General features: G+C 39.7%; 1 protein-coding gene across 7 annotated transcripts in view; it reads right to left on the minus strand.

Annotated features, from left to right (window-relative positions):
* hrg (poly(A) polymerase hiiragi) overlaps positions 1-4,220 on the minus strand; it is a 33,594-nt gene extending 29,374 nt beyond the window's left edge. For 2 of the 7 annotated variants that reach the window (XR_011225851.1, XM_069318148.1), the window contains exons 1-2: positions 3,557-4,198; positions 605-752 (exon numbers count right to left, since the gene is read on the minus strand). Coding sequence is in view for 6 of the 7 variants with exons in the window: in XM_069318148.1 (XP_069174249.1) it covers positions 605-747 (143 nt within the window). In the remaining variant the exon portion in view is untranslated. Of the gene's footprint in view, positions 1-604; positions 753-3,546 lie in introns of all 7 variants that reach the window. The other 5 variants (XM_069318150.1, XM_069318153.1, XM_069318152.1 and 2 more) reach the window with 4 other exon arrangements.
* Between the last annotated feature and the right edge of the window lie 7,349 nt (positions 4,221-11,569).

Consider the following 11,569-nt stretch of genomic DNA (forward strand, 5'->3'; position numbering starts at 1 on the left):
TTGTTTCTAGATGATGTGCAAGTGTTTGGAACCCAAGTAAATATTATTTTCTTGTGCTTACAGTGACTACTAAGGAGTTAGGTCAATTTTCCAAACATTTGCATTATTTATTGTATCTACTCTTGAAACTGTGGATGGAAGTGACTCCACAACTTCCTATTTCAATGTATTCTACTTAAAATTGAATTTAAATCTCCAGTTGCTTCTACCTATATATATTCTCTTATCCTGTTTTTATTCATTGAGGCAATTGACACACATTACTGTGTTAATTGTATGTGTCAATTGACACATAAAATGTGTATGTGTCTCCTCAGAACATTGTTGTGATCCAATTCCCTTTCCTCCTCCTTTCAGTAGATATTTTTTAGTCATCAGAACTAGTTACTGGGGATCAGTTCTGGGTTTCAGGTCCCCAGAAAGAAGTCTGCTGGCTGCTGTTTGGGGCTCGGGGTTCATTATGGATAGTCTTCTGAAGATGTGCTGCTGTGAATTAGCTCAGTAACAAGCATAGCTCGGGGAGCTATCAATGGGGCGTTCCCAGAAAACTTTTCTTCCCAGCAGGAAAATCAAAACTAGTCAAACAAAAGTTACAGAAACTAACCTGTGATTTAGCTCTGCATCTGTTTCAAACATTCCTGCATCTTGAAGGTATTCTTCTAGTTCCTTAGTGTGCTCTAGATCTGAGGGCTTGGGTTTGGCCAGGCTGATCGCTGATGTCATTCCCAGTGTTTTACTGGTTTCCATCTTGTCTAAAAATATACAGTATATAATTAATATACATATAGTTACTAGGCAATAGAACACAAAGCTGTAAACCCTGTAAAAAAAAATTGTAAACATTAAGAAAAAGATACTGCAAAATGAATTAACAGTAATGAATAAGTGCCAAATCACTAAAACAAATGATCCAGCCAGTCCTCCTAAGGTTTACCAACGTCAAGAAACTGTCGTACTAAAGTGCCCTTATACTAACCTACCAGAGGACCTAAAACAGAAAACGAGACAATGTCAATTTCGGGAGCCACTTTCTAGTACGACAATTTTTGGCCTTGGGTAGAGTATACTGTACATCAAAATGTAATGATCTATTAAGAGGACAGTATTTGTGAAGACCAACTTATGCATACTATCAACTATCATATATAATTATGCATGGCTCAAAAATCTCTTAGATGAGCTAAGCCACAAATTCTTCCTTAGCTAAATGTATTTTGACGATTCAGTTCCAGAGCATATATACGTGTCTTTGTAATCTTTTCCACTACCACCAGTATAATAAATGTAAATACAGTATAATAAATGAGCTAAACTAATTAACCTCTCTGGTGTGTGCTTGCTGGTCTACTTACTAAGAATATAGTATCATTATCTAGTACAATATTTTTATACAGTATCTTATAGTATTTTACAGTACATGTATTGTATTTTTGTACAGTATTTTAACAAAAAAAAGCATATCCAGATATCAGTGGCTTTACCTTCAATTATATTGTACAGTACTTACTTTTTTCAGATCAGTTTTAAATACAGTACAAATATTTTCTATGTTAAGTAGACAAAGTAGTCTATACGTGCCAAATTACAAAAAGCTTCATTAAATGTAATGAAACACCTCTTTCTGGTGAAGTCCTTTTTTGCTCAGATTGCTCCATACTACAAGATCACATATGCATAAACTCTATTTGCCAGAATCTGGCACCCCTTGTATTTTTGGTCTCTGAACCACCAAAGCCAGGTCCCTACCAATTAAAAATGTAACCAAGGCATTCCAAATAATCATGCTACCTTTTCATTAATATTGTATCAGATTCCCAAGAATACTGTATTGGTTCCCAAGGAATGATTCCTTGATAAGATATCCTCACTGAGATCCTACATATTGTAGGATTTCAGGATATTGCCAGGACAACCTAGGATATTGTCCTAGGTTTATATTTCCTAGGCAATATTTCTAGTCGCAATAAACTGCCTATATATTATAGCCTCCCAGCGACTATAACTGGCAATGTAGTCGCTGGGAGGACATTGAACAGTCGTGGACCTCTGATGTTTATTCAGTGTTCTCTGATTGTGCCTATGGCACCCTTGCTCTTCACTGGTTCTATTCTGCAACTTGGCTGATCAGAGACTTCCGCTGGATTTTGTCCAATCACCTATCGAAAGCATCAATAGATCAAAGCAATCTTTGATCTATTTTGAGAAAGAAGGTCAATGCATCACAGGCCTCCATTGTTCATACAGTATCTCTGGACTCTCACAGGACTGAACAACCGAGAACCAGGAACACATGTTTTTTTGAAGTGTTGCCTAACAGCAAGAATAGAACCAGTGAGTAATACAGGTGCCATAGGCACGATCAGAGAGCACTGTCCGGACATCAGGGGTACAGGGCTCTTCCTCCGTCCCAGCAAGCATTATAAATATTGCAGGAACAAACGCGAATGTATTCAAGAAATGCCGGACCAATCAGGTCCGTCTGTCGGACGTGACCTGAGCGCCGCTCCAAACAAAAGTAGCCTATAAGACCAAGTTATCACAAGTCGAAGCAAGCCTCAGGCCAGTAAAAGAACTCCCAAGACCCTCTCCAGATATTCCCCAGGTAAGCAAGGAAGGAGGTAGTAAATAAAAACCATAAAATACTTGGGTAGACTGTACTTGCAGAATTCCTTTACAAATGAATAATATATCATGTTGACCAATCCACACACTAGAAAATTAAGGGACAATGACATTTCGGTCCGTCTTGGACCATTCTCAAGTTTATTGTGACTTGAGAATGGTCACAATAGTCACAATCAACTTGAGAATGGTCCAGGACGGACCGAAACGTTGTTGTCCCTTCATTTTATAGTGTGGATTGGTCAACATACTTCAGCCACGTTACTGTGACTTATCGTCTGCAATAATATATCACACTATTCGCAGACCGGCATCAGGAGTGCCCATACACTTGAACTTTGTCCGGCATCTTCTACTTCACACCACAATAAACACGATAACTATTAGGCAATGTGAATGTCAATATCCTAGCCTTAAGCGTTGGTAAACTGGTGACGGTAGACTTTACCTTACCATCTATGTTTAAAATGCACAATAAGAGATTAGGTGAGGCAGATCTACTTCCTAGCAGCAGCCTATATTGCTGGAATCTGCTCCATATAGGAATTATCAAAATAATGTTCAGAGGAAATTGTCAAAATAATGTGGGATAGGAATTTATCAAAATAATGTGCAATTCTGAAGGAACAATTAAATTGTATCTATATGTTGTACACCACCCCAAGGTCCTGTATAAGGTCAAGGAATCACTTTTCACATCACCCTCAAGCAAGTTAAATTCCAACTCGTAATTATGGTACCAACCATAATTACACGTTACATATAAATTAAATATAATTTAGTTGCAGCTATAAATGAGATAACTGCCATTCACATAAGGTTATAGAGCACAAATATTGTGTCCTGTCAATAGACAGCTGGAGGAAAATTAGCCAATATGGCCTGAATGTAAGGTAAGCATATAAACGTTAAACACCCAACTACCTGTACTTGCCCTGTGACAGATCCAGAATGGTGGAGAAAGTGACCCTCGGCTTCAGATTACTAGATCTTGACGAAGCAGCCGATCATCACCCTCAACCGACCATTTGGAAAGGTCTGTCCACGAGGTCAACTCTCACCTTCCACCCTTCAACACTCATATATTCGGCAAGTATGTGTATGTTGGACCTTGTCAGGTGCAAAAGTTAGCCTCCATTTAGACTTGACCGCCCTCAGCACTCACGTCTCGGGGCGCCCATGTTTCTACACAGCAGGCAAACACCGTCTTGTGCTGCTTACGCTATACAATATTACTACATCACTCTTAGTCACAAGGGGTGCAACTAATGCCCAAGATGGTTCTGTGCTACTCCAACAGGTTAGTCCAGAGGGTAAGAAATTGGTACTTGAACAATGTTCAGCTTTCCCCCAGCAGCAGCCCGGAGCCTCACTTGGTTATTGATACACAACTGCACCAATACTCAACATGGCGGAGAATGACACCCTCCACCTCCTCGTACACGCACTCCTCAACCCAAATACCCTTTCTCCTCACCCGAAACACTTAAACAGAAGCCAAGTCAACTTAAAATAAGGGTGAGAGAGGCCCCCAACGGTACGTAGTAAACAAAGCGGACTATCGCATAACAACAAACATGGCGGCTCACAAGACTTCCGGTGACGTCACAAGGACTCCGTTTTCTGTGGTGCTCCATTGTTGTCCACGCCGTAGCCTATTTACCCTTAATAATGACCCACTAATTATATTATTATAAACTACAACATCTAATAAAATAAGAAGCCATTGGGTGAGCCAATCTTAGGTTGAGCCAAGGGTAACCAAGTCATTTGAGTTACAGTATCACACTAATTCTGGGTGAATCAACCACGTCTAATAGATCTAAGAATAAACAATACCCCAAATTGACCTAGCAGGTTATCTTGAGATGATTTCGGGGCTTAATGTCCCCGCGGCCCGGTCTTCGACCAGGCTTCCACCTATAAGGTGCATACTCGGTTCCACGTAAAGAATTGTTGCTTTAATTGGCATAACATTTTTGTTCAAAATCGTACAGCTATTCTCTCAAACCCACTATGCGTGTTAGTGGCTTTGCAAGAATGTAACACAGAATCACCAACATATGTACTTTGTATCTTTTTGTATAAATATAAATGTATATACTCTGCCTCAGACGCTATGTTACACACTAATCAACAATTAGAGCATAAAAAAACAAAATAATTAGAAAACATCGCAGCCTGATTAGAAAATAATTAGAAAACATCCTGCACTATGCAAGACCGTCCAGCCCAAGTGGTTGGTAGGGAGCGAAACGAGAAATTTGGTTACCTGAGGCGACAACAACTGTCATCTTGTTGAAGGTTCCCTCATTTGTCCTGATGATTTTGTCGAACTGGATTTTGAAATTCAGCAACGTTTAGGCACTTAATCTTCGGCGGGTAAGCGCTTCCATGAGTATACAAATCTACCGATGAAAAAGCATCTCCTGTTTTCCGTTCTGCATTGTGCCTTGTTGAGTTTGAAACCTTAGATTGGTTTATATCTAAATTTCTGAAAAAGTGGCTTAGGCTCTGCGAGTCACATGCTGATTTTTTAAGTGGTAATTCTTCAATGATTATCTTTAGACTCGATTCTTCCCATGGAGGAGGCTGCCGAAAGTGTTGATATGGTCTATTTTCTCCTATGTCCGTTCCAAGTCCACTTTCTATAGAAACTTTTGTAACAAATCCACAAGGTTCGTGATGAGGGTTCGCACGGGGATGTTAGTCCCTTGTGGATTTGTTCATTTGATATATCACGTTATTGTGATTTATGTATTGAAGTAAAGGGCGTAGAGGTAGAACATTTGGTTGACGGAGCCCGGGTGCATGGGGGAATTATGTGAAACCCCGATTGGGCTTCCAGATCCTAGTGAGGACTCCAGGTTGCAATACTTTTACCAAGACAGGACCACACATCAGAAAAGGAGAAAGGACGTGTCGGTCCGTCCAGGAAACGGAACGTCACTTGATATATGTCAGGGCAAATGAGGGCTTCCTTCCCCGACTTCTTGACCTCATCGAGGACTAATGACACAAGTATTGGAAATTACCTCATTGTTTACCCGAGGTAACTAAAGGTAAATAATGATCCATGACGGAGCGAAACGACGTTGTTTCTCGATTTTCCTGTGTGTGGTTTGGTCATTGAATTGAAGAGGAATACAGGTGAAGGACGGGAGTGATTATATACGGATCGACAGTTACAGCCCCGCTCCTGTGCCAGGTAAGTCCACAACGGGCTCACCATAGCCCGTGCTACATGGACACGTCGTTCTGAGTAGCTAAATCTAAAACAACAACAACAATCATTCATACATCCAAGAACATCTAAATTAATAAATGGACATTTGTCCAACGTTAACCATTACTTACTCAGTTCTTCGTGTGTGGTTCAGGTGTACTGTAGCTCACTGTTTCTTCCTTAAACAACTTAACGCCAAAGCACGGTATTTGAAGTCTGTTTACGAATATCTTAATTTATGTTAGAGATCACTTGCGAGATCAGACGTGTCGCTTGTGTGGCCCGAACACCCAAGTGCCTAGAATTTATACTAAAGTGTTACACCTCACTAATGCTATGTGTGTGTTACCACAATGTTGCTACTCAGTCACCAACGTGTACTCCCACACCCATTGTATCGTCATAAATACAAGATCATATAAGATGTATATTATTCTTATATTATGTATAAGAACATAAGAATAAAAGAACAAAGGTAACTGCAGAAGGCCTATTGGCCCATACGAGGCAGTTCCTATTTATAACAACCCAATCCTACTCATACACATGTCCAACCCACGTTTGAAACAATCGAGGGACCCCACCTCCACCGCGTTATTTGTGGTAATTGGTTCCACAAATCAACAACCCTGTTACCGAACCAGTATTTACCCGAGTCTTTACTAAATCTAAACTTATTCAATTTATACCCATTGTTTCGTGTTCAGGGTTGTTGATTTGTGGGAATCAATTACCGCGTAAAGTGGTGGAGGTGGGGTCCCTCGATTGTTTCAAACGCGGGTTGGACAAGTATATGAGTGGGATTGGATGGTTATAGATAGGAGCTGCCTCGTATAATCTTCTCTCTCTCTCTAGCACAAAACATTCTGTCTAAATACCTCACCTGGGAATCTCCCACAACCAAAATTCGCTTAGGTACCTCCTTAATTTTCTAAGCACTCTGAGGGGCCTGTGCTTTGTTGCTCTTCATTGATTTCCCTTTTGAGTGAACTGCAGGCTCACCACAGCACTCGTCTTCCAACTTGGCAAAAGAATTTGATGTCCTTAGGGCGTCTGAAGGCGGCCTTGTCAAGGTCTTCTTAAGACTCCTGTCATTAACGACTTTCCACGAGTTTTTTTTAATATTAAGAACATAAGAACAAAGGTAACTGCAGAAGGCCTATTGGCCCATACGAGGCAGCTCCTATCTATAACCACCCAATCCCACTCATATACATGTCCACCCACGTTTGAAACAATCGAGGGTTGTTTCAAAAATACCCCACTTTCACCACGTTACTCGGTAATTGGTTCCACAAATCAACAACCCTGTTACTGAACCAGTATTTACCCAAGTCTTTCCTAAATCTAAACTTATCCAATTTATACCCATTGTTTCGTGTTCTGTCTTGTGTTGATATTTTTAATACCCTATTAATATCCCACCTGTTATGTCCATTCATCCACTTGTAAACCTTTATCATGTCACCCCTAACTCTTCGCCTTTCCAGCGAATGCAACTTAAGCTTTGTTAATCTTTCTTCATATGAAAGATTTCTAATTTGGGGAATTAACTTAGTCATCCTACGCTGGACACGTTCAAGTGAATTTATATCCATTCTATAATACGGCGACCAAAACTGAACTGCATAATCTAAATGGGGCCTACCAGAGGCCACATGAAAAAAATAAAAGATGAGAGAAATATTGTAGGTATATTGAAGCTTATAGGTAGCTCAGAATGATTGCAATGACAGCTTGAATGGTAGTTTAACAAAACTTAGCAGGCACAATACAGCATATGGCTAGCACATAAAAGAATATGAAGAAAGATTAACAAAGCTTAAATTGCATTCACTGGAAAGGCTAAGAGTTAGGGGTGACATGATAGAGGTTTACAAGTGGGTGAATGGACATAACAAAGGGGATATTAATAGGGTATTAAAAGTATCAAGTCTTTCCTAAATCTAAACTTATCCAATTTATACCCATTGTTTCGTGTTCTGTCTTGTGTTGATACTTTTAATATTGGTCTCCTCCTTCGTTTCTTCTCGATGTTTCAGCTGTCGTACCTCCTCCCGTAGGGAATCCATCTCTGCTCTCAGAGTTCCAACTAGATCCATCAGTTCCTTCACTAATCCTTCCATTATTGCTGTAATAATATTATTACTACAATCGGAGCTCCAGTTAACTCTCAAAGGGGGAAAGGGGCGCCATCTAACATAACAAAGGGGGATATTAATAGGGTATTAAAAGTATCCTTACCTTGAGGTTACCTTGAGGTGCTTCCGGGGCTTAGCGTCCCCGCGGCCCGGTCGTCGACCAGGCCTCCTGGTTGCCGGACTGATCAACCAGGCTGTTGGACGCGGCTGCTCGCAGCCTGACGTATGAGTCACAGCCTGGTTGATCAGGTATCCTTTGGAGGTGCTTATAAGAACATAAGAACAAAGGTTTCAAGCGCGGGTTGGACAAGTATATGAGTGGGATTGGGTGGTTATAGAATAGGAGCTGCTTCGTATGGGCCAATAGGCCTTCTGCAGTAACCTATGTTCTTATGTAACTGCAGAAGGCCTATTGGCCCATACGAGGCAGCTCCTATTCTATAACCACCCAATCCCACTCATATACTTGTCCAACCCGCGCTGGAAACAATCGAGGGACACCACCTCCACCACGTTACGCGGCAATTGGTTCCACAAATCAACAACCCTGTTACTGAGCCAGTATTTACCCAAGTCTTTTCTAAATCTAAACTTATCCAATTTATACCCATTGTCTTGTGTTGATATTTTTAATACCCTATTAATTATGAGTAGTATTTTTAATAAATATTTTGTATCTGTATTTACTAAAGAGGAACTTAATAATATGCCTTCAGCCGAACAAGTCTATGTGGGTGGGGACGAGGACAGGTTGACGAGTTTAGCAGTTACCAGGGAGGATGTTCTTAAACAAATAGTAAAACTCAAACCAAACAAATCCCCAGGGCCGGATGAAGTGTTTGCTAGGGTGCTTAAAGAATGCAAAGAGGAGCTTTGTGACCCACTGTCAACCATATTTAATAAATCAATAGAGTCAGGCAGAGTGCCAGAGTTTTGGAAAGTTGCTAATGTGATACCAGTTTTTAAGAAAGGAGATAGATCACTTGCGTCTAACTATCGACCAATTAGCCTAACGTCTATTGTGGGAAAGTTACTCGAATCTATAATAGCAAATAAAATTCGTCTTCATCTTGAAAAACATAAATTAATAATTGAGTCGCAACATGGTTTTATAAATGGCCGTTCATGTTTAACAAATTTGTTATCTTTTTATTCTAGCATTGTTGAGGCAGTTGATAGTGGTAAGGATTGCGATGTTGTATACCTTGACTTTAGCAAAGCTTTTGATACAGTGCCACATGAAAGACTGATTAAAAAAATAGAGTCTCATGGTATTGGGGGTGCTATATTAAGCTGGATTAGGGCATGGCTATACCAAAGGAAACAGAGAGTTAGTATAAATGGAATCAAGTCAGAGTGGGAAAATGTTGTAAGTGGAGTGCCTCAAGGCTCTGTCCTGGGACCTCTGTTGTTTATAATATATATAAATGATTTAGATTCAGGTTTGAGTAGCAACATTTGCAAATTTGCCGATGATACGAAAATCGGTAGGGAAATTAATTCGGAGGAGGACTCACTATAAGAACATAAGAACATAAGAACAAAGGTAACTGCAGAAGGCCTATTGGCCCATACGAGGCAGCTCCTATTCTATAACCACCCAATCCCACTCATATACTTGTCCAACCCGTGCTTGAAACAATCGAGGGACCCCACCTCCACAATGTTACGCGGCAATTGGTTCCACAAATCAACAACCCTGTTACTGAACCAGTATTTACCCAAGTCTTTCCTAAATCTAAACTTATCCAATTTATATCCATTGTTTCGTGTTCTGTCCTGTGTTGATACTTTTAATACCCTATTAATATCCCCCCGGTTATGTCCATTCATCCACTTGTAAACCTCTATCATGTCACCCCTAACTCTTCGCCTTTCCAGTGAATGCAACTTAAGCTTTGTTAATCTTTCTTCATATGAAAGATTTCTAATTTGGGGAATTAACTTAGTCATCCTACGCTGGACACGTTCAAGTGAATTTATATCCATTCTATAATATGGCGACCAAAACTGAACTGCATAATCTAAATGGGGCCTAACTAGAGCAAGATATAGCTTGAGAACCACACCAGGTGTCTTGTTACTAACGCTGCGATTAATAAATCCAAGTGTCCGATTTGCCTTATTACGAACATTTATGCATTGATCCTTTTGTTTTAAATTCTTACTAATCATAACTCCCAGATCCCTTTCGCAATCCGACTTCGCAATCACAACACCATCTAGCTCGTATCTTGTAACTCTATCATCATTACCTAACCTCAGAACTTTACATTTATCAGCATTAAACTGCATCTGCCAATCCTTTGACCATTTCAAAACCCTATCTAGATCAACTTGAAGTGATAGTGAGTCCTCCTCCGAATTAATTTCCCTACCGATTTTCGTATCATCGGCAAATTTGCAAATGTTGCTACTCAAACCTGAATCTAAATCATTTATATATATTATAAACAACAGAGGTCCCAGGACAGAGCCTTGAGGCACTCCACTTACAACATTTTCCCACTCTGACTTGATTCCATTTATACTAACTCTCTGTTTCCTTTGGTATAGCCATGCCCTAATCCAGCTTAATATAGCACCCCCAATACCATGAGACTCTATTTTTTTAATCAGTCTTTCATGTGGCACTGTATCAAAAGCTTTGCTAAAGTCAAGGTATACAACATCGCAATCCTTACCACTATCAACTGCCTCAACAATGCTAGAATAAAAAGATAACAAATTTGTTAAACATGAACGGCCATTTATAAAACCATGTTGCGACTCAATTATTAATTTATGTTTTTCAAGATGAAGACGAATTTTATTTGCTATTATAGATTCGAGTAACTTTCCCACAATAGACGTTAGGCTAATTGGTCGATAGTTAGACGCAAGTGATCTATCTCCTTTCTTAAAAACTGGTATCACATTAGCAACTTTCCAAAACTCTGGCACTCTGCCTGACTCTATTGATTTATTAAATATGGTTGACAGTGGGTCACAAAGCTCCTCTTTGCATTCTTTAAGCACCCTAGCAAACACTTCATCCGGCCCTGGGGATTTGTTTGGTTTGAGTTTTACTATTTGTTTAAGAACATCCTCCCTGGTAACTGCTAAACTCGTCAACCTGTCCTCGTCCCCACCCACATAGACTTGTTCGGCTGAAGGCATATTGTTAAGTTCCTCTTTAGTAAATACAGATACAAAATATTTATTAAAAATACTACTCATCTCTTCATCACTATCTGTTATTTGACCTGTCTCAGTTTTTAATGGACCTATCCTTTCCCTAGTCTTAGTACGATATAACTGAAAAAACCCTTTAGGATTTGTCTTTGCTTGCCCTGCTATGCGAACTTCATAGTTTCTTTTTGCTTTCCTTATCTCTTTTTTAACATTTCTAACCAGTTGTACGAATTCCTGTTCTAAAGTGACCTCCCCATTTTTAATCCTTTTGTACCAAGCTCTCTTTTTACCTATAAGGTTCTTCAAATTCTTTGTTATCCACTTTGGGTCATTAGTATACGATCTATTCAATTTGTATGGTATACTACGTTCCTGTGCTTTGTTTAGAATATTCTTAAATAAGTTA

This window comes from Procambarus clarkii, chromosome 89, assembly GCF_040958095.1.
Source record: "Procambarus clarkii isolate CNS0578487 chromosome 89, FALCON_Pclarkii_2.0, whole genome shotgun sequence".
NCBI classification, from domain to species: domain Eukaryota; kingdom Metazoa; phylum Arthropoda; class Malacostraca; order Decapoda; family Cambaridae; genus Procambarus; species Procambarus clarkii.